Source organism: Coprinopsis cinerea (genome assembly GCF_000182895.1).
Source record: "Coprinopsis cinerea okayama7#130 chromosome 1 map unlocalized cont3.1, whole genome shotgun sequence".
Lineage (NCBI taxonomy): Eukaryota > Fungi > Basidiomycota > Agaricomycetes > Agaricales > Psathyrellaceae > Coprinopsis > Coprinopsis cinerea.
Window position 1 is genome coordinate 2,205,759 of NW_003307544.1, and position 25,981 is coordinate 2,231,739.

Genomic DNA, 25,981 nt, shown 5'->3' on the forward strand with positions numbered 1-25,981 from the left:
GGTCATATCTGTGTGGGGCCGAACAGATGGAATTGATGCCAAGTTCCAGGAACGGTCCTTCGTCTTCCACTTCCACCTCGAATCAACACTCCAATGCCAGAATTACCTGGTAATTGTCGACAGTGTCTTTGCAATAAAGTCTATTGACGATAAAACGTTTACAGAGGTACAGAGAGCGGTAAACACGCTGAAACACGTCGCCAAAGGCAAACGGATCACCAAAGTAGTGACGTATCCAGATCCTATCGTGTTCAATGCGACAACGAACGAGGAGTTTGTGCGGGCCCTCTCCACGCGTCTTGTGCAGATTGTCTAATGAGGAGCAGGGAAAAGAACTTGAAAACAGAACGGTGTCGGATGCTAAGAGGTACGGGAAGGTATTCTACCTAGACTTGGATGGAAAGGGGAAGAAACCGGTTCTGCACTTTGGGATGACTGGAATGCTCCATGTAAGTGCGCATTTCGATATGACGATGTCAAGGCCACTTAGACAAGGGTTAGGTTAAAGGCGTGAAGCCCATGCATTACAAGGAAGCGCCCCGAAAGGACTCGGAGGACACGTGGCCTCCAAGGTTTTGCAAGGTGCCTACCAAGATACTTGCTACTGACATCGGTTTAACATTCTTTCAAGTTCATCCTGCACCTCCAGAATCCTACCGGCTCAAGTAATGGCGAGCCAGAAACTGAAGTAGCCTTTATCGACGCCCGTAGGCTCGCTCGAATACGATTGTGTACCTCTCCAATGGAGGAACGTCCCATCTCTGAACTTGGGTTCGACCCTTTGTTATCCATGCCTTCCCTCGAAACCTTCTCCCGCACAGTCTTGAAACGCTCATGTCCTATCAAAGCGCTTCTCCTTGACCAATCTTTCAGCGCAGGAGTTGGTAATTGGGTGGCAGATGAAGTGCTCTATCATGCCAGGATACACCCAGAACAACGCTGCAACACTTTAACCACTGAACAACTGAAGAATTTACATCACTGTATCGTCTATGTTTGCCAAACTGCGGTGGATGTCGATGCGGACCACAAATTATTTCCAGAAAACTGGTTGTTTGGTCACCGTTGGGTGAGTCTTCCTGTGTATGTACCCGATCCACAGAATGCCTGCTCAACGGTTGCGCCTAGAACAAAGGGAAGAAGAGTTTCTCGGTCAAACCTTTGATGCTGGTGCGTCTGCGCCCAACTGTGTGAAAGATTTTGGACTGAATGTACAGAATAGCCATCTGGCAGCAAGGCTACCATCAAATGGATCACGGTTGGCGGCAGAACGTCTGCTTATGTCCCGGAGCTGCAAAGACTCTCCCCGAATCAGTCCAAGGATACAAAGACTGAAGGAGAATCTGAAGTGAGCCCGATGTGTCCGATTCGTTTACGTTGTTGACCTCGTGATTAGGCCGGTGAAAGCGATCTGACCTCGTTGGTCGATTCTGACGAGGAGGAAATTTCAAAAAATAAACCAGCTATACAGAAGCGCAAGGTTGGTGTCTCCTTGGTCTCTTCTCAGTGAACATGACTGAGAAATCGCCAGGCCCCCAAGAGCACCGAACAACCAGCGAGGCAACAGCCAGCACGCTCCTCCAAGAGATTGAAGGGCATCACCGTCGACGGCGACACCTAAACAAAGTATTAAATGCGCGTGGAATATGCATTACTACAACCCTGCGAGGCGTGTGGCCCGGGAAATTTTTGATTAGAAGGCTTACTCGCTTTCGTCGCCCTCATCTTCTTCATCCGACCACTCCTCCTCTGCCTCGTCATCTATGAACCCATTCATCGAACCGTCCTCCTCGTCGCTTTCATCAAGATCATCATCTTCGTCATCCTCCTCGTCACTTCCGTCTTCATCGTCACTGTCGCCACCAAGTTCTACATCCTCCACGCTTCCCTCCTCATCACCGCTCTCAATCTCCACATCCCCGTCATCGTCGGCTTCACTCGATTCACTTTCTCCCTCGACATAATGCTTGGCTACCGAGGACTGGACGGCTTTGCCCTTGCTCTTGTCCTTTTTGATGGTGAGAGGTGCAGGAGCTGCTGACGATCGCAGTTCCACCTGCGAGAGGACCATGTCGAGTTTTCCGTTCAAAAGGAGGAGGTTCTCGTGCAAGGCCAGTCTTGCGTTGATGGTGGTGTACAGGCCAGATAGACGGGCCACGAGGTCAGGGATCTGGAGAATAACAATGTCAGCTTTCTGGTGATAGACACAGGTTTAGAAATAGGGCAGACCGTCATTAGATGTCCGGCGTGGACTGCAAGAGCAGTCTTTATCCACATAATCAATCCGGTACCTCGCTGAGAACTCGCTCCTCCTCCCCCGCCCTTCATGTTGGCGGCCCGAGCACCCCGCCCAAGTCTCTCGGTGCATGCAACTACCAATGGCACAGCCAGCTGAGGTGGCAGCCGCTTCACAGTGTTCTGAATAAGAGTGGGATCTGAATGGGCGAGACAGCTCTCCAACAGCCTGCTATCCGACGAATGCAAAGCTTGGATCAGTGTCCTTGTCAAAGAATTGGCAGGGACTGAGGAGACGTCGCGTTTTGGTCCTCCCTTTTTCTTTTTAGGTGATCTAGAGACACCTTCTTCGTCGTCGCTGTCAGAGTGCCGCGCTTCACCGTCGTTTAAGGCTGTCAGGCGTTGGCCAAGGGAAAGTTCTGCGAGGTCGACTTCGAGGTCGCCGTCGATGTCGCGCACGGGGACGTCGTCTCCGGATTCTTTGACTCCGAGGTCGATGGCAGAGCCTACGACATTGGCTGATCCTTCAGCATATCGTTGAGTGGAAATACCCTGAAGAGAGAGGTAAGTCGTAACTCTGGAGGGGAAAAAAAAAAATTGACGCAGACCGCATCGGCGTCCTTGACCACTGAGAGATCGAGTTCCTCAAGGGTGATGTCAGAGATATAGGACCCCGAGTCATCCAAGAATTTCTAAGGAGATGATTAAATAGCTTTCGAACAGTATGTAGCCGAGATACTCACGACGTTCGAGAACACTGGACGAACACCTTTGGCGAGTCGTGCAATGCGAAGAGATGTGTTGTCGGTCGAGTTGAAGGCGATGTTAATAACTGGAGAAGTCGAAGCACTATTTTTGGCGGGGGCGACGATGTTGGAGCGGGAGAGGAGGGTGGGGATTTTATGTGAGGTAGTGTTGGTGCTTGCGGGAGGGACGAGTTCTTCAGGGATGGGATACACCGAAACTTTGCCAGAGGCAGAAAGCGCGGCCAACGCCACCTTGCCTGACGCAGGGGATATCGAAAATGTCCGGGGTTCCGAGTCGAGAGGAATTGAAGCTGATGCTTTTCCTTCTGACGTTGTTCCATCTTCGATATCCCAAACGTAGAGGAAACGGTCGCCCTCTGCCATTGTCACGAAACGGCCAGGGGGGATTTCAGATTGAGCCCATTTGGTGAGTTTTATAGATGAAGCATGGCCAGTGAAGGAAGCAATCTGAGTCGACCGAGATGAAGAAAGAACGTCGTTGCTTCTTGATACCAGGCGGACATTGTGGTGGGCGACGAGTAGATCGGTTCTGTCGTCCTCTTGGTTGGGTCGAACTGATAGGGCAGTGTATGGTATCCTGTCTTCAGTCTTCCAGGTGTCTATAATTTCACTCGTTTGGATATTCCAACTTCGAACCACCCCATCGGCGCTTGAGGACCAGATGACATTTTTCGAGGTCGCGAGACTGAGGACGGGGGTTGAACTCGATGGATGCGAAAGCGTTCGCAAAACTCGGCCATGGGAGGGAGAGAAGAAGGATATCGTGCCGTCTGACAGGCCGAGAACGACTACCTCTGTGCCTGCTGAAGAGGGAGTTTCCTCTGGCGCGAGACTCTGTCTCTTCTTCCGCTTCTTCTTGGAGGGCGATGCGACATCTGGTTGGGACTCGGAAGCGAAGTTGAGGGTGTCCCAGTGGAGAGCAGATACACGGGCAGTGTCCACTGTATATTCAGCCAGGGAATGACCGGATGCGGTGTTATAGACGCGCAGACGATGTTTGTCGACTGCGAGTTGGAGATATGCGAAGAGATGGGCGTCTTGAGAAAAGGCGGAAAGGGAAGTGAGGATGGACGCATCCTCGACGTGGGGTTGTGAGATTGCAGCTGTGGAAATTGGGCGTGCCTTGGACGCTTTTGACTTTGTTTTCGAGGGTTTTTGTGAGGGCGCCATCTTGTCCGTCTAACACTATCCCAGTCTCTGCAAATCATCCATATCCAAATTTTTGGAGACACGTGATCATTAGCGCCGAGAATTGGGTTAAGGTCTATCAGACCGGACCCAAATCAGCGGCACAGCCTCGGATATGCACTGATTCCCTCCTTCGTCATCCCACAACGCCCATGTTCTTTCCACAATAAATTGTACACTATTCTCTAACTAAATCGCCATGATGAATTATATTCAGGTAACGTCTGCACCATTTATCGTTGCCCGCATATGGCTAACTCAACATTTCGCAGCTTGAGAAACTTGGTCAGTGCTACCGACAATAAATGAAGCTGTATCTGACGTTTACTTAGGTGAGGGAACTTATGCAACGGTGTACAAGGTATGCGGCAGTCTCTTTCTCGCCCCCATTATGCGCTCACTTCTCTTGTAGGGTAGATCCCGGACGACCAACGAGATCGTCGCCCTCAAGGAGATTCATCTCGATGCTGAAGAGGGCACGCCATCCACCGCCATTCGAGAAATCTCGCTCATGAAAGAGTTGAAGCATGTCAACATTGTCAGACTCCACGACGTGATCCACACAGAAACCAAACTCGTCCTCATCTTTGAATACTGCGAGCAGGATCTCAAGAAGTACATGGACCAGCATGGCGAAAGAGGCGCACTCGAACCAGAAGTCGTTCGCAGTTTCATGTATCAGCTACTCAAGGGCACCGCCTTTTGTCACGAGAACCAAGTTCTGCATCGAGACTTGAAACCCCAAAACTTGCTCATCAATCGTAAAGGCGAGCTCAAGTTGGGTGATTTTGGATTGGCGAGAGCCTTTGGTGTCCCTGTGAACACGTTCTCGAACGAGGTGCGTAGTCTGGCTTTGAGTCTTTGCCATGATTGCTGGAAATGACTCGATCTCCAAGGTCGTAACGCTCTGGTACAGAGCTCCCGACGTATTACTCGGATCTCGGACTTACAGCACCTCGATCGATGTCTGGTCTTGCGGCTGTATATTCGCGGAGATGATTTCGGGCGTCCCCTTGTTCAGAGGGAGGGACAATCAGGACCAACTACTTCATATCATGAGGATAATTGGAACACCAAGCCCCGCTCAGTTCGCAAAGATCTGCAAAGAGACGGTATGTATCGCCTTGCCTATCTGGATTTATGCACTTATCTTTAATATCTCCAGCCTGAGATCCAGCCGAAGCAATTCCCGAACTATCCTCGACTACCCTTCCACCAAGTCCTCCCAAAGGCTTCGCCACAAGGTAGACGTGGTTCCCCCACCTTGAGCACCTTTGACTAACTCAGAGCCGCAGCCCTTGATCTACTCGACAAATTGCTCAAGTTCGATCCTGCCGAACGTATCTCGGCAGCAGACGCCCTTGCTCATCCCTATTTCACAACGGCAACAAACACGCCCTTTGGCTTGAATTCATCACCAAGCTCAATGCCCCCTCCTTCTTTCAACTTCCCTCATTCGCATGTTCATCAGGCCCAGCAACAACATCAGCAGCGACAGCAACAACAGCAACAACAACAGCAGCAACAGCAACAACAACAACAACAGCAACAGGTCCATCATCAACAAATACAACCCCACTACTCCCGCCCAATATACGGACAGATCCCGCAACACCCTCAGAACCCCGCGCAAGTGAAGAATGTCCAGGTTCCATATGGAAACGTTCAATACCCCCCCTATGGTGCACCTCCCCGATAATCGCCTCAGCCCCTACAGCCATGACAAATCCTCTGTGGCCTCCTTGTTCAAGATTCCCCCTTTCTTCTCAATTCGGCTTATCTAGGTTTGTACCCTTAACATTAGTTTTGTGAAACTATGAACCAAATGCCCAGAGATCATATTTCATATCCTACATAAACTGCGTGTATGCACCCTAGCTTAATACAACCATGACCAATAAGTATGTACCGAGTTACCTGTGACGAGAAGAGAGCGAAACCACCAAGAAGACAGAAACGACTATGATACAGTAAGTGTGCTCGTATATAAGTTAGCTGTTGAGATGCCATGGAGACAGAGATGGAGCGAGATAGATGTTTGAAGAACCGACTAGGTGCCTTGAGGGGTTGGCGTTCCGAACATGGAGAGGAGTGAGAGGAGGTCGTCTGCCAATCGACTGGTCAGAGAACTAGTAAACTGTGACGAAATAGAACACCCACTCTTTTTCAGCGGCTTGCTGAAGAACGTGTTCATACCCGCACTCAGGCAAAGATTCTTCGTCGACTCTTGGCAGTCGGCACTGAGCGCAGCGACTGGAAACGAGACACAAAGTGGTCAATGATCTCATCCGCATATCCGCCCTTCGCCACTTACTCGGCAATTGAATTGGGATCTTCCGCTTCCTTTCCAGCAGCCTCAGCCTCTTGGCAGCTTCTACCCCGTCGCAGATAGGCATGTCTTTCAGAACAGTGAGTATGGGGCGAAGGGATAGCAGAAAGGGAGGTACTGACGATGATCGAACAAAGCGACACTGAAGTAGCCTGGCGGGTGTGATTCCCAAGCTGCAATTGCTTCTTCTCCGTTGCTCGTGGCCGTCACAGTCAGCTGATACCTTTCCAGCTGCTTCACCAGTAGGTTCTGGGCGATAGGGTTGTCTGCAAGGAAATAGGATCAGACAAATTCTTAGTATCGCGACCGCCATGGGAAACGCCTACCTTCGGCAATGAGAACGTTTCCATATAGAGTACATCTAGCAGCTGCCTGCTCCTCCATAGCCTTGGCAACCTCACTTGTGGGGTTAGTCGAGATGGTATTCGGAATGTCTTTCAAACCAGCGAGGGTTTGCAGCAAGCGCGCTTTCCGCGGCGGTTTGGTCATTTTGACCACACCGAGGACACTGCTATTCCCAAACACGTCTTGTCCAGTCCGGCTAGTCGTGGGAGTGTAGAGATGAATGACTCGGGTATCGTTGAGCGGACGTGACGAAAGGGACTTTATGAAGCGAGCCATTTCGTCGGCATTGGTCTCGGATTGGTCGTCGAGAATGACAAAGTCGAGGGACTTGTCTTCAGGTGGAAGAGAGCGGAGAAACTCGTGCGACTCTTCCACAGAAGAAGAAGAATGAACATCGAATCCTTCGAGTAGATTGGAGAGGAAAGATCTTGTCGTATCCGACCCAGAGCACACAAGGATGCGAAGGGGGGTGGGGGTTGCCAATACAGCCTTCAGTCGTTCAATGTCGGCAGCGGACTGTCGGACAATGTCAGCTATGGTCAATACCACCGGATAGTCTACTTACTTGTTGCGACTCGGGTGACTGGAACAGCTTGACGGGAATGGTGAACCAGAACGTTGATCCCGAATTTAAATCTGATTGAACACCAATAGCGCCACCCATGAGTTTGACCAACTGTCGTGAGATAGATAATCCCAGGCCGGTGCCTCCAAATCGACGAGTCGATGAGTTCTGAATAAAGAATTGAGCATAGGGACATGTGAGTAGCACCCGACGACACTTACGTCGGCTTGTTGAAACGGCATGAAGAGATGATCAACGTCACTTGCAGACAAGCCGATGCCCGTGTCCCTGAAATCAACATTGGTCACAATTCCTTAACCAGGGAAGGGAGGGCCAACTTACTGGATCTCGAACTTCAGATTCACTTCACCTGGGACGACCTTTGTGGAGTTATCGACAGAGCAGGTCACTCGGACGTATCCTTGTGCAGTGAACTTGACGGCATTGCCAATCAAATTCATCAAAACTGAGGAAGACGTTGAGTATATGCTGTTCCAGCAGCTGGAACGCCTCTTACCTTGACGTATGCGGGCGTAGTCCGCGAAAACCCCTAATGGCAAATGTATCAGTCACTTGAAAAGATTCGCAAAGGAAAGGGCACAAACAAGATGGCACGTCGGGTTCGATGTTAAAAGACAGGTCCAATTTCTTGGCAGCCATCGGTAACAGCAGCTCCATGCAATCCTGATACATCGTCAGTCGAAGAGCAGCTGATAAGGCGATTGGTCATAACTGACCGCGATAATATTCTGTTGCCTGAGGTCAGCTTCTGCTTTGTTGGATACAGGTGATCGGAAACTCACCTCAACTAAAAAGCCGCTCGGCTCGAGTTTGACGGCTGATAGCCGCAGGATAATTCAGAAACTTTTGCTTCTTTATGGGATTTGAACCTACCTGAAGCTTCCAGTTTGCTGTAATCCAGAATAGAATCAATGATCTGTCGTGTGTTGTGAGCGTTATGCAATAAAAACTCGATGCTTTTAAAGTGCTCTACCTTGAGCAGCAATTCACACGACTGCTTTGCCGTTTGGACTACGACAAGGTGTCAGAGGAAGCGTGATCCCATGGCATTAATGGGCAAGCGCATACCGATTTCACTTTGCCCGGGGTTCAGCTCTGTTCCGCTTAACAAATCCAGCAGTCCATAGAAGGAACTAAACGTCCATCAGTACGGTGGTCAGGTCCCGAAAAGGGCAAGTCCTACCTAAAAGGGGTTCTGAGCTCGTGGCTCATCGACGCCAAGAAATTGCTCTTAATCTACGAGCAACCCATCAGCTGCTAGCTCCATCCGAGGGACCGCAGACTGACCTTGGTAGCCTTCAGCGCATCCTCCCGACTTTTCCTGGCTGTCTCTAGAGCATCACGTTGAGCTGCGATCATCTTCAAATTCTCCCTTGTGCCGGCTTGGACTGAGCGGAACAGAAGGGCGTTCGAAATGCTGATACTGGCTTGTTGGCAAAGGAGCGTCAAGACTGTGAGAGTATTCTGCGAAAAAGGGTATCTGGAGGAAAGATAAACGACGCCAAAGGTTTGACCCCGGTTGCTGAAGATGGGGATGCAAATGACCGAGCGATGTATAGATTGAGCAGCTTCCGAAGAGAACCTAGAATCCAAGGAAGCGTCATGGTAATACACCCTTTCCTTCGAGTTCAACGCTTGGTGAGGGATGTCAATACCACAATCAGTTGGACAACTGGACAGGACTAACTGTGTTGGATGATCGCCTTCTGCAGTGGATCATCTATGGTGCGTATGGATTTGGGGTTCCTGGGGGTCGGTCATTAGTTTCGCGACAGGCCGGCGAATTATTTTGCTCACTCGTGGACTTGACACGGATCGGGCTGCGACATGCTAGTGGCGACGATGTAATCCCCGGCTTCTCGAGCGATAACGACTTGGAAAAAAAAGACAGGTACATAAACGAGTACCGACGGCCAAACGACGTAAACGCCTACCGCAAGTCCTGTGTGACCCGGATGTTTCTGATAGACATTCGGAATAAGATCCCCATCTCGACATAATGAAGGCATACCAGTCGCGATCTCTGTGAGACGTCGAAGCGCTGCCAAGCGACGTCAGCTTGTCTTAACTCTAGAGTTTGAGGCCCAATTACCTGACGATAGGTTGATATCGCTGGAAATGTCCTTGCTCCATTTCAGGATAGAGGCAAGATCAGAGGCACTCAGTACAGTGTCGTGATCCTCGTGAAGGTCGATGGTTGCGCTATGGACCTGCATCTGTGATGATGGATCGACAGCAAGAGCTTCGGTTTGGGTAGCGACGTCTGCAGTGAATGCTTGGCGTCTGGGGGGAGGGCGTGCTCGGGATCCGATAAGAGACGTCAGGTGCGACCTGGACAGGGTGTCAGTAGTAGTGTTGAAATGCCTAAATGCACGTACACAATCCCGTTGGCCCCCCATTGTGCATGCCTAGCAATGCCCCTACGTTGTAATTCTGTGCCTAAACTTTCCACTCCACATCGAACGAAATGAGATCCTTGCTATACCAACCTCAGCGCTCGCCCAAACCGTGGCTTAAGAGTGGCGCTTACCAGAAATAATGCCCATCCTTCTTCCATTAACCAGTCATTCTCGCCGGCCAGTCTGGACATCGGACGTCAATAGTCTATTACACAGAACACGGGGAGCTTGACAATACCTGACGGCCACGTCATAGAGACGCAAAGCGTTGGAATCACCTAGAAGGGCCGCCATTTCGGCATCCTTTTGCCCCTTCAGTAGGTCGCCTCGTATTTTATGCATTGAACAACTCACCACAATGGCAACCCAGGCACTGGTATTGACAGGGCTAGAGGACAACCATTTGCGAATGTAGATCTGGTTCAGTTTGATCTGCGAGAAATACTTTGCTCTGGTCTCATTCGTCAACCTTCCCATTCGAATGCATGCAATCATGGAGAGGTTGTGGAAGAAAAGCGCATAGCGAACGTGGCGGTGACTGTTGACATATGTCAGCCGGATGCCATAGTCGCTGATGACCCGACGTACTTGGGATGTACAGAGCGGCTCTCGTAGACGGAAAAGCCAAGAGATGCCGCTTCGTCGTAGAAGCCTACACAAAAAAGGCTAACGACCTTGAACGAATTGTACCTGAAAGGGGAAATAGTTGTAAAGGTTATGATGTTGATGTCAATTGAGACTGTCTTAACTGACCAATTCAGGGCTAGAGATACGTTGCCCGATGTTTTAAGGATCGTCTGGACGTAATTGCTTTCGACGAAGCTGTCTGTGTCGAACAATGTATCAACCGATATAGGAGGTTGGTTGGCGGTTTGTCCGGCGAGGACTCGAATGCAATTGAGAATGCCTGATGTTCTTTGAGCCCAGTGTACATGAGAGACCGCGTGACACCGACTCACCGGTAGCAAGAATCACGGGTTCTCCTCCCGGTGTCAGCAGCGTGACGTCGTTAACACACTGAAGCGCGGCAATGAGAACGGGATCAGGTTCAATGAAAAGAGATTATACCTCTTCTGCTGCACCTAGCAATTCTCCCACTTTGAGAAAGTTAGGAGGGGATCATTTAACTGCGCGAGAGAGAAGCGTACAGTGTTCGCAAAGATACAATTTGGTGGTGATGATGTGAATACTGGCGAAGCTGGTGTAAATGCTGCAAAACAATCAGTCGAGTGTCGGGGCATCAAGGGAGAGTGCGAACCTGTCACCGGCTGAATAGCCATACTTCAGTGCTTCCTCCAGACGAGGAATACTCGACCGCATGTGAACATTGTCGAATCCAGAAACCATGCTGCAATATAGCACCTGCGCGCGGCTACGGGGGTCATCAGCGACGCGTAGTTTCGCTTCTGGCAAGACACCTACCATTTCTCTGCAGAGTTACCATATTTATCCGCAATTCTGAGCGCTAGCTTCGCAAGGTCAGCGGAAAAACGGTACAGTTCTCTCCGTTCCGCTGCAGCTACAGTCCGTCAATTTCTTCTTGGGTAGATTGTAACATAGATGAACATACCTCCCAGAGCCCAGAAAAAGCCAAGCGCCGTGCCAGGAGCCATCCCAGACCTGACCCAGTGTCAAACGGGTCTATGCAGGAGAAAGGACAACATACCGTAAGGCGAGTTGAATAGTCTTCAAATATGGGATATGTATCAGTCCAAGGTAAACTCTTCCACACGAGACGACTTACAGTTAGACCAATGACGTCCAAGAAGATGGAAGGAGATGGACTCCAGTAAGCGTTGATGCCTTGCATGAAAGTCAGAACGAAACGAATAGAATAGCCGTACATTTCCAAAACTTACCAGCATCGTTTAACAGCGTTACCGCAAGCTCAGTCTTCCTATCCGTCGTCCGTGGGATAGCGAGAATCTCATCAAATCCAACAGCCAGTATCTCGTTCTTGATTTGGTCGAACATGACATCCGCTTGTTTCCGTGATGGAGAATGGCAGATCTCAATGCCGAGGATGCTGAGAGCCGTGATGGTGAAATTGAACGCCTCTGTGAAGTTGCCGCGCAACCATTGATTGCGGGACTTGAGCCGGAGAATGTTGCTCTTGTCTTCCGGATGATCTGCACGGGCAAAACATTCTTTGAGGAGCGCATCCGACTCGTTTAGTTCCCCTGAGAAGATGTCAATTACTGCTTTGCTACGGAGCAGGAGGCAAGTTACCTTTCCAGGTATGGAGCCTAAGCAATTGGTAAGGTGAGCTAAAAGTATCGAGGAAAGGTAAAGACAACGCACGCTGCGAGTCGTGAGTACAGGACGAGTGTGCGTGAGGGATGTTGAGCCCATGGGTCCTCAGTTAAGAGAGTTCGGGCATTGAGGAAAGAGCGAGTCGCAAGCTGCAAACACCATCAGCAGAGGATCTCCACCGGACAGTCTTTCACACACACACCTCGTGAGCACCTCTAGCCCACGCCGACTCTCCAGCGTCGATGAGGACGTTCAGCAATTCTTCTTTCTTAGGATGTTCATGGAGGAGGGATAAACACCTAGACAAATATGAGCACATTTACGGACGGCAGTAATAAGTGACGTACTTCTTGGCATGTTCAGCGACGCGATAGACATCAACGGGGTGCTCATGAAGCATCATCAGGACGATCTGGAAGAAAAAATGAGTCGAATACAAACAGTCAGGAGAGGAAAAGTATCACATACGCGGAATGACATCTTAGCAATTATATCGGGCGGCAATGCAGCAGCTTCAGCCTGTGCTGCTTGACGGAATCGATCATGGGCGAAGCTACACATCTCCCTGGCGCGTTGTATAAGCCACCCTTCCGCCAGGGCCAACTGCAGGCCGCGCATTGATCCACGAGTCCTGTCAGAACTCTTCTCTCGGAAGTTTGTGACGGCTTTGTGGACGTTCCATTTGTCATCTGCCTCTTCCTCACTGCTGCTTCCATTACTGGAATCCTCCCAGTCCATCATCAATGCCACTTCAGTAACTTTGAAACTAGGTTGAGGTCAGCACAATCCCTATGCAGATAGCGAGGGGAAGGCACAAACGTTTCGCCGAAGAAAGCAGCCCATGTAAGATACTTCCGGGCCTCTTCGGGCAAATTTCGCATGTAATCAACCAGGAATGAAAGGTCGGCAGGGTCGGATATTTGCTGGTCGACAAAGCTCCCCTCGATTGCGGCCATGTCGTAGCTGTTAACGTCATTAGCAAGTACGTTAAACGACAAGGCGCATAGGAGAGACATACATCCAATGGTTCTTATCCCAGTTGAATTGTATCTACAGATGTACTTCAGTATCATCGCGCGTCATGGGTGGAACCAGGATTCTCACATGGTTTTGTCGATGGAGAGTATGCAAAATGTTCCTGGCCGAGAAGACGTTCCCAGACGAAGCCTTGAAAACGAATTGAGTCAGCGGCGTGCAGTCTTCCTTCGTCCTGTGCAAGGTTTTGGATATCAATGAGAGTATCGCGGCGTATGATAGGGGTTCCACATCAATCCAAGTTGGTCGTGCTTTATGAGAAAACATGGACTTGACACGATCGACGAATCCCCTTGAGAAAGATGTCGTCATTACATCACGACATTCCCGTACGAGACGACTTACGGCTTGTCTGAGCGCAACGTCGCAAAGATCAACTGGTAATTGATGATGAGGAAGTGAGGAATGCGAAAATGGGTACGAGACATACCATCCTGCTGCGAGAGTTCAGCAAGGTCGAAACAAGGTCAAGAGTCCTATTAGTTGAATTAGACCGCATTCGGAAGGTCCGAAGGGGATCATGAACTCACGAATCATCTGCCTCATGCAAGTCGTCCAGAAACAATGCAAACAATCGCGTTTCGGCAATGACTGCGAAGACCTTTTCAACAAGCGATTGGAAGCGGGAGCGAAGGTCAGTGGAATCAAGAGGCTCTTGCGGTTCTTCCAGCACAATGTTGAATGTCGCCAATACGTCCTTCAGCTCAGGCGTCCCTTGGAAAAGAAGCGGGACGTTCTGCATTTGAGGTCCTAAACGTTCTTGAAGTCCGGCAACAAAGCGTTGGAGGTCTGTGTGGAACACCATCAGCTGTCGCAAGACAGCGGAGAGACAGCTTAACTAGAAACCGGGTAAGTGATTCAATCATTAGAACTAGCTGGACATGCTCAATACCAGCGCGGCAAAAGGTGCTGACTCTGCACCCTGAAACTTTGCTTGTCCCCACAGGCCGTGAGCTTTCACGACGTCAGTAAGCTCCACTCCGCTTGATACATGAAAAGACATCACCTCTCCACTTGGCTTGATTTGCAAGAACAATCGAGCTTTTGCCGATGCTGAGATTGAATTAGCCAGGGGAAGCAATGAAACTGGATTTGGGAGACCAACCCAGGAGGCCCGACAACTAGAACTGCTTGCGTTCGGGAATACTTGCTACGCCCGCCTCGAAACGCGGCCCTCCTGAGACCATCCGATGCATGCCTTGAGGGGCTCCCTGATGTTGTCTGAGAGGGATCGTGACCGATATGCGATTCTGGCGGATGCATGACGGAATCTGCTGCCATGCTGGTGCTCGGAGACCCACTACGCGACGAGTTGGACTCGCTGGCTTCCATCGCTTGTGTACCGGAACTTGTAGAGGCGAGGGTTATGAACCCTTTCCCGGGTGCGTGATGTTGAGAGAAGCTTGTGGAAGTGTTGCGGACTACGGCGGTGGTCAGATGGAATAAAGACATGGAAGTTAAACATATATACTTACTAACGTTTCGGATTTGCTCAAGTTCCTTCTCCCGACCGAACAGTGCGATTGGGATGGTGAATTCCTGGTCCACGTTTAGTGATGAAAGCTCCCCTAGGGAAGCGGATAGCACGCACCACGAACCGGTCTTCCTGTGCAATCTCGAAGAATGGGATCAGCTGCAAGGATATGGTGAATAACGCTCGTCAGAAGGCTAATCTAGTCCCGACCTCTTGCGGCTCTCCCGAGAGGGACGAAACCACGGCCAACAACCTCCTCTGACACTCCAGTAAATCCGCCTTCAGTCCGTGTGCGCTTTGATAGCGATGGTCGGGATTCTTGGCGAGTAACTATACGATTGGATTAAACCAAGAATACAACGGGCATTGTATGGTCATTGGCATACCTTGTCGATGATGTTCGCGAGCACCTGGGGTACATCACGACGGACTTCGTGAACGGGCATTGGTCGCTTCTGGACAATGGCGTGTAGCAATTCCAGAGGGCCCCCTTCGAACGGCATCTGTCCTCTTCCCACCAGTAAGGTCCAAAACAAGATTCCAAGGGAGTACAGGTCCGTTCTGTGGTCTTGAGTCATCGTTTCGATGCTGCCTGTCTGTTCTGGAGCGAGATAACATAACGCTTCCTTCACCTTGAGCTTCTCAGGTTCGTCATTGGCGCGAATAACCAAAGACGACGGCGATCCAAAGCTTTCAAGTGAAATCGCACGGTTTCCAAAGTGGACGAGCCGAACAAAGCCGGAGTGAGCGTTGAGGTGAAATGCATTGGCGCGGACTAAAGACGACGGCGTCAGTTTTGAATAGGCGCGAAGGGTGATGGAGCGCTTGACCTTCTCGGTGTACGACGCCAGCCCTGCAAAGAAGGGTGAGTTTAAGTGAAGGCAAGGGGAAAGACATTTAACCTACTTGTGCATTGTTTGTAAGCACTGTGTAGCTTTGATAGCAAATCTAATGTCTGTGAGATGGGAATGTGATAACAGTGCAAACGCTTAACGCACTCGAGGAACGAAGCCAAGTCCATGATGTCGAAAGGTTCCATTTCTTCGGCCAGGTCGGATCCCTCGAAGCTGCCGTGCATAGTGATGTCTCCATTGGATGAACTTGGTCTCCCGTGATTGGCGTCGGCCAGGAGGAGATCGTTGACTTTGGAAGGCGGTAGGTAGCGACCCAAGAGGTTCGGACCAGGATGGGCGAGAAGGAGGACGACAGAATCTCCATGTTCTTTGGGTATTTTGAAGAAATCAATCATGCGCAGAACTGTACTTGAGCCGTCTGCTGCGACTCTGTTCAGACTGAGATATGTTGTGAGCATTGAATAGCAGAGCAAAGGTAGCGATAACGCACATATGAGCTTCCCTCTCCAAGCACATCGAGCCATTCGATTGCGCTGGCGCAATCTTGGCTAGTACGCTTGAGCTGTCCTTTAGACAACTCCCCTCCGCCAATTCAGTCATACTCCCTGTGTCGTGCCATTGAACCGCCTGGTTGGAAGTCGTCAATAGCGCTTGCTTGAGCAAAAGCACCCAATGCCTACCTTCTCAAAAGTGTAGCCTGGGACTGAGAGAACGCTGTCTTTGTAGAATAGCGTCGGTTGCGCGTGCTGTCCAAGCCTTCGTCGCATTGCAGCGACTGCGACTGGCGGATGTCCAAGTTGCGACAAAATTACTCTGTACGGAGTCCAGCCAACTCTGGAGTCTGTTCACATTCCCTGACTTCGAGGCCCGATCCCGGTTCCCACACATCCGGCTCGGATGACGTCACTCAATATGCAATTCCAGCGATTTGACTCAAAAAAAAATTGCAACATTCGAGAATAGACAACAAAATACAACAGGACACGTAGTTTACACAAAGAGAAGTATCTTAAGAGGTCACTAAAGGCGAGAGAGGAGGGTGTATTAGATTCAGCAGTTAGCGAGAACAAAAATGCACTTACTGTAACTGGCAGGGTCGATATGGTCCGGAAGCTCGGGAACAGCAACCTCGAAACGGGATTGGATGGACGCCATGGTTTGCTGGTCCGTATCCGAAGACACGAAGGTGATCGCCAAACCCTTGGTACCGAAGCGGCCGGCACGACTATTACGAAGCATCAGAGAAAGCAGGAGTAACTGCAGCCAACAATACACGTACCCAACGCGGTGAAGATAGGAATCGGCATCGGGAGGGCAATCATAATTGACAACGATGTTAACTCGTTCAACATCAATACCACGACCGAAGATATCAGTGGCAACCAGGATACGCTTCTCGAAAGCCTTAAAAGCAGTATAACGTTTGATACTGTTTCCGAAGTCAATACCATTATTTACCTCGGAAATTTGTTAGAGACTCACCGTTCTTCTTGCTGCAATCCAGAGTGGATGGCGATTGAAGGGAAGTTACAGGACACAAGCAGCTTATCCAGTTCAATTGCACGAGCAACCGACTTCACGAAAATGACAACCTTCACACACGAATCAGGGCTTTTGCAACGGCACGAGGCAGAGAGCAACACACCTGGTTGAATTCGAGGTTGTCGAGCAATTCGTTTAACTTCCTGTTCTTTCCAGCTTCCTCCAGCTTCACGTAGTGCTGTTGTAAACCGTGCAGGGTCAACTTGGTTTCATCGTCGACGAAGATTTCAAGGGGCTATTCGCAGGCGATCAGTCACCAGTCAATCAAGGTCAGATGATAGACGTACATTGGCCATAAACTTCTTGCACGTCGCTCGGATTTCCTTCGCAAGGGTGGCGCTGAACATCATGACTTGCTTGTGGTGAGGGGTCATGCGGAAGATTTCCTGGACGTCGCGGCGCATGTCTATTGTACGATGTCGAAAGATTAGATCGGTCGTCCAAATCAGTAAAAGAGACGGTAAACAAGAAAATCATCGAAGACAAGGGTATCGCGTTCCAATTGTCGACCGTATCGAGAGGCGGGTCCTCGAGGCGAGAAAACCGAAGCTTGCAAGAGTAGGCGCGCCGAAAGCGGAGATTGTTTGTCTCCTCCCAACCCAACACTCTGCCCACACCGTGCCCTGCGTATAGACGCCCAGATTGAGGTGCCACACATGTAGCTCGTTGCAGACGATGGGATGGTAGTTGAACCCAACGGTCGAAGCATGATGATAATAGACGATGGATGATGACTTTAAAGGCCCAAATTCGCAAGACTAACCGAGCTGTTCAAGCATTTTGTCGCACTCGTCCAACACGAAATGCTTCACGTTCTTGGCGTCCAAAACTTTGTCGCGGGCGAGGGCGTTGAGTCGACCGGGAGTAGCAACGACAATGTGGGGGCATTTGGTTTTATCGCGCAGGATTTCGGCATCCTTTGCGACTGGAGTTCCTCCATAGAAGGTGCTGACGCGAACATCCGGCATGTATTTGGCGAAACGCGTGTATTCGTTTTTGATTTGGAATGCCAACTCTCGAGTATGGCAGAGAACGAGTACCGACACTTCGCCATTGACAGGCTCAAGTTGTTGGAGAGTGGCAAGAACGAAGACTGCAGTCTTTCCGTGACCGGACTTGGCTTGACACAGAACGTCCATACCAAGAACGGCCTGGGGAATACATTCTTGTTGCACTGAGAAGACATTAGTACGCTGCTCAGATCGACTGGATCCTGACATTGCCCCTACCTTCCGAAGGATGTTCAAAGCCCAGATCAGAAATGGCACGAAGCAGTTCGGGTTTCAAGAGGAAATCCCTGTAAGTGCGGGTAAGTATCAAGTCCTGCAAGCAACACCCAGTAGCAGCTTACCTGAAACCGGTTGAGTGAATACCAGAAAAGTTTTTCTTATCCCCTGCGTCGCCAGCACCTCCAGCAGCGCCTGCCGAGGCTGCTGCACCACCGCTTGGGACAATGTCGTGCTCGTCCTCGTAGTCGATAAGATCTTCGGCGTCTTGTGCGCTCATGTTGTATCAAAAGTCACAGAAAAAGGAAGAGTTTGTAAGGAAGGAGGGAAGAAGTCAAGAGCAAGAGGAATGGATGGTAACAGCAAGGCACGCGTCGTCCCAAACGCACGGGCCCGTGGGTAACTCAACGATTCCCACGGTCGCAATCGTAGCCTTCTTGTTTCAGATCCAGACCAACGAAGGACAAGGCAACTTTGATCTACGTTCTGCACAAAACTAGCGACTACAACAACGACATAGCATATTCCAGAAGTCGGTCAATGTCTACATTCTGCTTGGAGCGAAGAAACTCCATGGTCTTCTCAAGGTAGCCTTCCAGCACCTCAGGGTTGTCATAGAGTTGTTTCTTCAAATACGCAACGCAACAAATCGTTGTCCAAACTGCTCGCTCGTGTCGGTCCAATTGTTTGCCCCCTTCAACCAAAACTGTTCCAAGGATTCCTTCTAGGTTCCGATTCATGGTGAACGAGCCGTCCACATTCCTCGTTTTGATGAGATCGAATACGGGCGCAGGCACTGGTTTCGGGGGTTCTTCACGATGCTCTGGTTTGCTCACAGGATCTTCGGGTAATGACAGCGTTTCGAACTGAGGAGATGGTGCCTCTTCTTCCTCAGTCATATCACTGTACATTGAGCTCCAATCACTTTCGCTGGAGAAGCCATTCAAAGAACTGATGGTGGAGAATGTCCTCACGCTGGAGCGGTCGCTGTCGTCCGATTCTGACGAAGGCGGGCTGGCCGGACGTGTGTCTTCAAGGTCGTCGACAGAGGCATCCTCGAAATGGAATGGCCAAGAACCAGGAGGGACGTTGGGTGCCCCGTCTGCTGTGGGAATATCGCTGGGAGGGACTAGAGTAAACATGGTCCTAACCAGTCCGCCGAGAGCAGAGGAAGCTGAAGCTATTCCCTCGAACATACCCTCCATGAAACTCGACGGTACGGGCTCCTCGTCTTCAACATCTTGGAATTCAATGTGTACTGGTTCGCTCAGTAATCCAGGGTGCTTGTCAGAGAACGAGAGGGCTAGTTTCCGCCCGGCCTGCCCGTCGTGTATGCCGACCACCGCAATAAATGACGTGCATTGAGTTGCTAGCTGGTATTCGATTCCCAACTGTGTTATGACCGCCCTGTGGTAATCATCCTGTCGGACCTGGTTATCCCCAATCTGCTGGATGAGTTTCCAGGCTGCCATAGTGTGGATCAAGGGTATTTTGGACTCGTCGGTATCGACCAAAGACGTCCGCTGCACCTCGACGCCAAACTGGAAGGGACTCCGAGTTTCGTCATCGAGGACGCCCTTCAGGGTGACCATTCTTGGAACTGAGATATTGGTCAATGTGACGAGGGCGAAGATAGTGAATCTTGTTCCTGAGTGGATGCTATGAATCGTGTGAGGGACTTGTTGAACTTCAGGAAGGGACACTGGCCCCGTTCCGGCGATCGTGCCGCTGTGAGGAAGGTGGGATATTGTCGAAGGGGGTCGCGTTTGTCCCCAGTCAATGACGACGTCCCGAACGAACGGTGTTCGTCCTGCTGTGAACAACTTGGCACACTTTTGGACGACACTGCTAGTATCGATCACCATGAAGGATTCGCCATTCCCCACCCTGGCGATACTCTCACACAGATCGGAAGATGCTGATTCTCCGATGCCCAAAGTGAAGATTCGCTTCGGAGCGGTACAACCGTCGACGAAGCCTTTGACTTCTTGCTTGCATCCGTCTACATCGAAACACTAGTTGCGTCATAGTCAATGAAGATTCGGTGAATGGTATCGTTAGATTTACTCCACCGTCTGTTAAAAGGAAAACCACAGTGGGCAATCCTTTCGAACAACTTGACAACGCCACTCGTAGAGCGTTGCGCATCTCCGTTCCTCCAAGGTCAGCCTGCATAGACTCTGTATATCGGATCTGCCAATGCGAATTCAGTAAGAAGTCCAGATGAAGTATAATGGCACCGCATACCGCCTCTTCAAGAGTCTTCCCCGAGTAGTTTTGGCTGTGCGCCACCCACGACTTACACTCGTTCCCAAAGGCAAAAATATTGAAAATAGAATTGTGACTGGGGATCATTTGCAACATCATGACAAGGCTGTCCTTCGCCGTCTGTATTCGGGGGCCTTCCATGCTCCCACTACAGTCGACGATAAATATGTATTCCTGCGACCGGATAGGGGGCAACTTGGTCCGAGGTACCATCGTCAACTGGAACGCCAAAGTATCTGGTACTCCTCGCTCAGGGTTACGGCGGACCTCTGCAAAGCAGCGAGGTTTATCCAGCCCATCAGCGTGAATTCCCAGAACGAAATCGTGGTCCAGATAATGAGGTGAACGGTAGCGGACGGTGGTTCTCCTTCTGGATGGTCTTCCCTGCGGGGTGGAGTACGGGGATTCTGTGATGCCATCTGGATGACTAGGAGAGACAATTCGTTGAATCTTGCCGTACATCTGTATGTCCGCTGTGATTGAGATTCTTGTCTCAGCGAGAGAAGGTTGAACAGCGTCTTGTAAATCGGATGGGGGGATGCCGTATCGCTGACCAACGTGCTTCGGGAGATGAAACTCGATATGGTCAGTGTAGTCGCCGGTGTACACCGTCATCACATACTGAGAAAAGGTGTTTAGAGGTGCGAGGGCGGAGCGAACCAGAGCGAAGGCTTACCACTACCCTTGTCTCTATTACAGTGCGGGGAGGGAAGGAACCGACTGAGATAACGAAGGCTCAGGACGGAATAAGTCTCGGCGGGCTCCCTGTAACCGGATTAACACTCACTATCGTCAGTCACGTAGTCAAGGAGTCCAGCAGTCCTCCCGCCAGCTAAAGCAGCCTCAAAGTCTTCTCTTGCTTGTTCCTTCTCCTTGCATTCCCCCCTGAGTGTCCGACCGTCTGAAGTTATCATCTGGAAAGCGCAGATTGCAGCTGAGGCAGGGACCGGGAAACAGTATTTGGCTCTTCCAGTCGAAACGGCAGATGCATTAAAGAACTTTTGGATGAGCGTAACCTTTGCGGTCGCTACCACCGAAGCTTAGTATTGGCATTGGTGGGTATGGCGGGCGCACAATGTACCCACCATCGATAATTTGTATTCTAACTTTGACTTCTTCCAAAGGCAAAGCACCGAGGGTGTCCGTTCCTGTCGCGAAGACGATACCTGAGTAATTCATGGTGGAGAAGGCGGGGGATATCGCAATGGTGTGCCTGTCCGGTATTTAAGATCAACGGAATGGCTTCTCCTGAGAATCCACATCGAGACTGCCACGAGGCAGCTCATTTGGGCGCAGACTCGCAGAAGCTGTCGACGTCGTTTCGCTGTATAAAACCAGTTGACATCATTTTGGAGAAGGAGAACGAAACAGCAGAGCGCCGCAAGATAGTTGAGCAGAAAAGAATCAAATGGACTTCATCTAGACTCATGACGCCGCCTATCGCGGGTGTTATACTGCATTTGATTGGCAAGCACTGACTGTGACTTCAATTCAAGCTTGTCTTACAACAAGCCCCACGACGCGTTCAAAACGCCGGTACAGCATTTCGTAGCTGTTATTTCGACCGTCGCCAGCGACCTTCATGCCCTTGAGGTGTATATAGAGGGAGTGTCGTCACAATGCCTTCGGAATATCCGTTTTGGTGAGTCTTTTCCGACCGGCCGAATCTATACATCGACGCTAACCAGGCCAAAATTTTATTTCTCCAGGTTGGGAGGTGCTAACTACATTTCTAAATTCTGGACTACTCAAAGCTCATAACATGTGTACCCGACTCTCTAGGTGTCGCCGCCTCTAGTACGTTGCCGAGCACCCTTCCAACCCCACGTTTACTGACGGTTCTTCCAGTGGCTGCCTCATGCACACACCCGCTGGACGTAACCAAAGTGTACGTGGCCTTTGCATGCACGAAGTGGCTTCATATGCTCATCCGGGGCGTACAGCCGGATGCAAACCCTTGCCAGGGAGGCTGGGGAGAAACGGCCTTCAACGATTCGTGTCATCCAGTTGTCCATCCAGCAATCAGGATTCCGAGGCCTTTATGTCGGCTTGACTGCTTCTCTAATGAGACAAATGTCCTATTCCCTCGTTCGCTTGGGGTCATATGAAACAATCAAAGGGTACATGTCCAAGGATGGCCCGCCTAGCACACTGAAATCGCTTTTCGCGGCCACTCTCGCGGGAGGTCTAGGGGGTATTGCTGGGAACCCCGCTGGTATGTCGTTCACAGCATAATTTACGACCATTTGCACTCACTATGCCTTCAGATATCCTGCTCGTTCGGATGACCAGTGACATTACCAGACCTGCGGACAAGCGATACAACTACTCCAATGCTTTTACTGGCCTGATCAGCCTCGTCAGAGAAGAAGGCTTTGCCGGCCTGACTAGAGGACTGGGAGTCAACATGGTACGTCATTCTTCGACCTCTTTTCTCATTCAGGCTCATGGAAGCTCTTTTATAGTCCCGCGCCGTTTTGATGAACGCGTCGCAAGTGGGATCGTGAGGCAGCTTTCTCTTGAACTGTGTTCGAGCTTTGACATAATTTGTTGCCAGCTATGACCTCATCAAGACAAACCTACTCGGAAAGGTGGTCCCGGGAACCGACTACCATCTTCGCGACAATCTTCTGTTGCATGTAATCTCCAGTACCTTGGCCGGCACTGTTGCTACCAGTAAGTCCTGTGCACATGGCTGTTCCATTCACCTTACTGACTTGCAACAGCTGTCTCATCCCCGGCTGATGTGATCAGGTCAAGGGTCATGGCATCTGCTGTAAGTTGCATTGTGCATTTCATCCAGCCTTGGCGGCAGAGCTGACCTTACCCCAAAGTCCGAGCATACCACGCCCGCCCGAGTCCTTGTAGATTCATTGAGGCAAGAAGGTATTCGCTTCCTGTTCAAGGGCTGGACTCCTGCGTTCGTCCGTTTGGCACCCAACACAGTGCTTCTATTTGTGTTTTATGAGGTATTGACCGTCACTCATCTGCTCTTGCCATGACTGACGAACTTTGTCAACAGCAATTGAGGATCGCATGGAGAACTACCTTCCATTCCAAGTGAACTCCTCAGCCTTCCCATTGACCGGTCGCCGAGCAAACGTATCATCTAATTGGATGCTTCCTCCTATGCTTGCGTAATTTATTCGCCCTTTTACACCAATCTTGCTTTCGCCTACTCGGGACACTGTGCATAGATATAGAAGCATCTTAAAACAGTACTAATGACATGACAAGTTCAGGGCACTGATTGTAGACCACCTATTCCACTCTCGTAGATAACCCTTTCAACTTGCCGTGTAGACAACAATCCTATCCAGATCAGCAGCGTAATCTGAAAGGGTGAATGTCAGTTCACGGGATAGTCGTTCTGGCACACATGTGGATGCTCTCACTCCTCTGGTTGGCACCGATGGTGATAGAATTTGCACCGCTCCTGAGGAACAGCTTCACGGGGGCAGATAGGACAACTCCGCTTCCTCCGGTATTGGGTTCCTGAACGACGACCGCTGCTCCACCGTTTACACTGCATGGTTAAGTCGGTAAGATCTCGACGTCGATGCAAGAATATTAAGCGTTAATACCTGACGGTCGTGTTTCTCCAAGAGGAATCGGCTGGGTAGTTCGTGTCATCATTTCGAATCAAGGCAATCGTGTTGGAGACAAACCATTGGCATAGTAGAGCGAAATCCACTGTTCACGGCCGAGGCCTTGCACATTGTTAATTGTCACACTTCCTCCATTACCTGGAAAGAATCAGCGAGACAGGGACTGGCTGGTGATTGGGGAACCGACCAATGTAGCCAACGGATCTCCCGCCAGAGAATCCGCTGTTGCTGAGCAGACGAGCTGGGCCTGATAATGTACCTGCTTCTGCTTCATAGCTGGTGCCTGCGTCTGCGGTGTAAGTTCCGGCGGCGAGATTTACACTCCATACATCGGCCGGCAAAATGCGAGGAAGACCAGAAGTCCAGACTAGTGGATACCAGACATAGCGGCTACCACCGAGCTGCTGTGGCCTCCATCGATCACCCATGTAGACGGCAAAGTTCTGGCTGATGGGAAGGTTGAAGGTATTCTGGGAGAAGTATGTACGGGTGGCTGGCGGGGCGATGTCGGTTTCGCCAGACCAAGGACCAGAAAGAGACTGTTGAACGCCGACCGGATTGGGGTATGAGGCTTGAGATATACAATGAACGCTATGAACATACGCACATAGGCGGTAAGAACCTTATTGGCGTTTGGATTCCAGCCTGTGGTTTTCGAGGCAAAGAGGTGGTAGACCTGAGTAGATTTAGTAAATGACATCGTAGAAATGCGAGCAACACATACGCCGTTTCTTTTGATGATTCCCGGGGACTCAAGGGTGGATCCTGTAGCGCCTTAGCTTCAAGCAGATGGTTGTCTACAATTCAGGACGTACGAGGGATAACAGCAACTTGCGTAACGACGTTATAGTAGTTGCTATCCATCCGAGAAATCTTGAAGTTCTGGTTATTGTCAGATGCGTAGAGAAGGTAGGACGTTTGCTCCGCTGTTGGTGGATACATGAGCCTGATTGTCTTCAGATCGCTCCTGTACACCCACCGTCGTCTGAAATGGACCAAAGATGAGTTGCTATACTCGAAGGAACATAACAACGGACTGACCATCCTGGAAAACACCCATATCCCGAGACTCTGCACCAAGCGGCCGGAAACTACCTCGCCAAGAGTAGGGACCACAAGGGGTTCGGGAGGTCGCTACTCCGACTTGCGCAGCACCGTAGCTTGGATGGAAAACTGAGCGAACCTTGCCACGCCAAGGTAGGAAGAAGAGGCGTACTTAGAGGAATCTGAATGGAACCACATGACGTATTCCGCATTCTACAGATGTGTTGAAGCGCTAATAATCATAAACAGAAAGAAACAACCTACACGGCGGTTGTAGATGACTGTAATAAGATATGTTAGCGCGGTTGTAAGTGACATATGGCCACCGTGTTCCCACCTTTTGGTCGCTCCACAATCATGGAGGTAGATATATTCGAGTTGGGTATCGGTGTGAGGGCATCATTGTGGCGTGTCCATGTCATCAGGTCAGTGGACTAGGGAGACTCGTGAGGATAGTGGTGTCAGGGACAATGAAGTCTATGGGTGACTAACGGAGTAGCAAGTCACCGCTCGGAAGAGGCCACTGTTGTGCGTCTTGTCTTCCCCGTGCCAGTAGTATGTCGAGTCCACCTGCTTTACCGTTAGATGATAGCATCTTGTCCAGACGCAACAGAGAAGGTACCTTCAAGATGCCTCCGCCATGAGCTTGGATGATGTTCCCACTGGTGTCCCGCCAGTCTGCCCCGCTGACGATGACTGCAGCGTTGCATACAGAGGTGAGCGTGGCCAAGAGGAAGAGGCGAATCATTGTAACCGAGGTGTAGATACATTCCCGATGTCACAGAGTCTTTTATACGTCTGCCGGTTGAGTGTTTGGTAGTTTTGACG

At 50.4% G+C, this 25,981-nt stretch overlaps 8 protein-coding genes across 8 annotated transcripts; 3 read left to right on the top strand and 5 right to left on the bottom strand.

The window, feature by feature from the left end:
* Positions 1-83: 83 nt before the first annotated feature.
* On the top strand, positions 84-1,621 carry CC1G_03765 (AtMMH-1; the record flags this gene model as incomplete). Its single annotated transcript, XM_001828919.2, has 9 exons — positions 84-109; positions 165-277; positions 327-449; positions 502-582; positions 632-1,069; positions 1,129-1,170; positions 1,223-1,348; positions 1,397-1,480; positions 1,532-1,621. The coding sequence occupies exons 1-9, from the start codon at positions 94-96 to the stop codon at positions 1,619-1,621; spliced, it is 1,113 nt and encodes a 370-aa protein (XP_001828971.2). The 5' UTR covers positions 84-93.
* An 81-nt stretch (positions 1,622-1,702) lies between these two features.
* On the bottom strand, positions 1,703-4,172 carry CC1G_03766 (hypothetical protein; the record flags this gene model as incomplete). The annotated part of the gene is made up of 4 exons (XM_001828920.1): positions 1,703-2,170; positions 2,230-2,787; positions 2,844-2,927; positions 2,979-4,172. 4 exons carry the CDS (start codon positions 4,170-4,172, stop codon positions 1,703-1,705), a joined length of 2,304 nt encoding a protein of 767 aa, XP_001828972.1.
* Positions 4,173-4,389: 217 nt separating this feature from the next.
* On the top strand, positions 4,390-5,889 carry CC1G_03767 (CMGC/CDK/CDK5 protein kinase; the record flags this gene model as incomplete). The annotated part of the gene is made up of 7 exons (XM_001828921.2): positions 4,390-4,407; positions 4,463-4,475; positions 4,523-4,551; positions 4,603-5,028; positions 5,087-5,302; positions 5,356-5,434; positions 5,486-5,889. The coding sequence occupies 7 exons, from the start codon at positions 4,390-4,392 to the stop codon at positions 5,887-5,889; spliced, it is 1,185 nt and encodes a 394-aa protein (XP_001828973.2).
* Positions 5,890-6,240: 351 nt separating this feature from the next.
* On the bottom strand, positions 6,241-16,232 carry CC1G_13678 (dual-domain HisK/Mak2 protein kinase; the record flags this gene model as incomplete). The annotated part of the gene is made up of 57 exons (XM_002912100.1): positions 6,241-6,296; positions 6,351-6,443; positions 6,505-6,588; positions 6,642-6,785; positions 6,846-7,380; positions 7,430-7,597; positions 7,651-7,717; positions 7,772-7,895; positions 7,947-7,979; positions 8,035-8,113; positions 8,167-8,178; positions 8,233-8,267; positions 8,324-8,366; positions 8,424-8,461; positions 8,519-8,583; positions 8,634-8,686; positions 8,738-9,084; positions 9,138-9,196; positions 9,248-9,491; positions 9,543-9,781; positions 9,829-9,929; positions 9,981-10,032; positions 10,088-10,152; positions 10,204-10,387; positions 10,438-10,539; positions 10,603-10,756; positions 10,809-10,866; positions 10,918-10,946; positions 10,998-11,059; positions 11,108-11,221; positions 11,272-11,368; positions 11,420-11,469; positions 11,516-11,535; positions 11,594-11,652; positions 11,709-12,029; positions 12,079-12,095; positions 12,151-12,251; positions 12,305-12,401; positions 12,450-12,514; positions 12,571-12,868; positions 12,922-13,065; positions 13,121-13,152; positions 13,207-13,429; positions 13,483-13,514; positions 13,568-13,613; positions 13,668-13,975; positions 14,030-14,091; positions 14,144-14,190; positions 14,243-14,558; positions 14,613-14,676; positions 14,729-14,770; positions 14,822-14,941; positions 14,998-15,464; positions 15,518-15,537; positions 15,610-15,903; positions 15,956-16,092; positions 16,146-16,232. 57 exons carry the CDS (start codon positions 16,230-16,232, stop codon positions 6,241-6,243), a joined length of 7,005 nt encoding a protein of 2,334 aa, XP_002912146.1.
* A 163-nt stretch (positions 16,233-16,395) lies between these two features.
* CC1G_03770 (ATP-dependent RNA helicase SUB2) lies at positions 16,396-18,552 on the bottom strand. The gene is made up of 9 exons (XM_001828924.2): positions 18,359-18,552; positions 18,237-18,304; positions 17,771-18,181; positions 17,295-17,413; positions 17,111-17,242; positions 16,948-17,057; positions 16,745-16,894; positions 16,548-16,690; positions 16,396-16,485 (listed from the first exon to the last, which is right to left on the bottom strand). The coding sequence occupies exons 1-9, from the start codon at positions 18,511-18,513 to the stop codon at positions 16,475-16,477; spliced, it is 1,299 nt and encodes a 432-aa protein (XP_001828976.1). The 5' UTR covers positions 18,514-18,552; the 3' UTR covers positions 16,396-16,474.
* A 184-nt stretch (positions 18,553-18,736) lies between these two features.
* CC1G_03771 (von Willebrand domain-containing protein) lies at positions 18,737-21,680 on the bottom strand (the record flags this gene model as incomplete). Its single annotated transcript, XM_001828925.1, has 6 exons — positions 18,737-20,248; positions 20,301-20,426; positions 20,481-21,122; positions 21,178-21,221; positions 21,289-21,528; positions 21,587-21,680. 6 exons carry the CDS (start codon positions 21,678-21,680, stop codon positions 18,737-18,739), a joined length of 2,658 nt encoding a protein of 885 aa, XP_001828977.1.
* A 440-nt stretch (positions 21,681-22,120) lies between these two features.
* On the top strand, positions 22,121-23,565 carry CC1G_03772 (dicarboxylic acid transporter; the record flags this gene model as incomplete). The annotated part of the gene is made up of 11 exons (XM_001828926.2): positions 22,121-22,143; positions 22,211-22,218; positions 22,284-22,298; positions 22,350-22,389; positions 22,445-22,716; positions 22,769-22,911; positions 22,967-23,004; positions 23,059-23,177; positions 23,228-23,277; positions 23,336-23,470; positions 23,524-23,565. 11 exons carry the CDS (start codon positions 22,121-22,123, stop codon positions 23,563-23,565), a joined length of 885 nt encoding a protein of 294 aa, XP_001828978.2.
* A 223-nt stretch (positions 23,566-23,788) lies between these two features.
* On the bottom strand, positions 23,789-25,901 carry CC1G_03773 (galactan 1,3-beta-galactosidase; the record flags this gene model as incomplete). The annotated part of the gene is made up of 15 exons (XM_001828927.2): positions 23,789-23,835; positions 23,897-24,027; positions 24,086-24,116; positions 24,170-24,247; positions 24,297-24,648; positions 24,717-24,785; positions 24,834-24,874; positions 24,925-25,035; positions 25,089-25,094; positions 25,151-25,269; positions 25,326-25,366; positions 25,418-25,434; positions 25,491-25,587; positions 25,646-25,726; positions 25,776-25,901. The coding sequence occupies 15 exons, from the start codon at positions 25,899-25,901 to the stop codon at positions 23,789-23,791; spliced, it is 1,347 nt and encodes a 448-aa protein (XP_001828979.2).
* Between the last annotated feature and the right edge of the window lie 80 nt (positions 25,902-25,981).

Coding starts and splice junctions, on each gene's coding strand:
- CC1G_03770 (XM_001828924.2), bottom strand. CDS start 18,513: ATGAGCGCACAAGACGCCGAAGATCTTATCGACTACGAGGACGAGCAC. Junction 18,305..18,358: donor ATTCACTCAACCGGTTTCAG/GTAAGCTGCTAC, acceptor CCGCACTTACAG/GGATTTCCTCTTGAAACCCG. Junction 17,243..17,294: donor GCAAGAAGTTTATGGCCAAT/GTACGTCTATCA, acceptor GCCTGCGAATAG/CCCCTTGAAATCTTCGTCGA.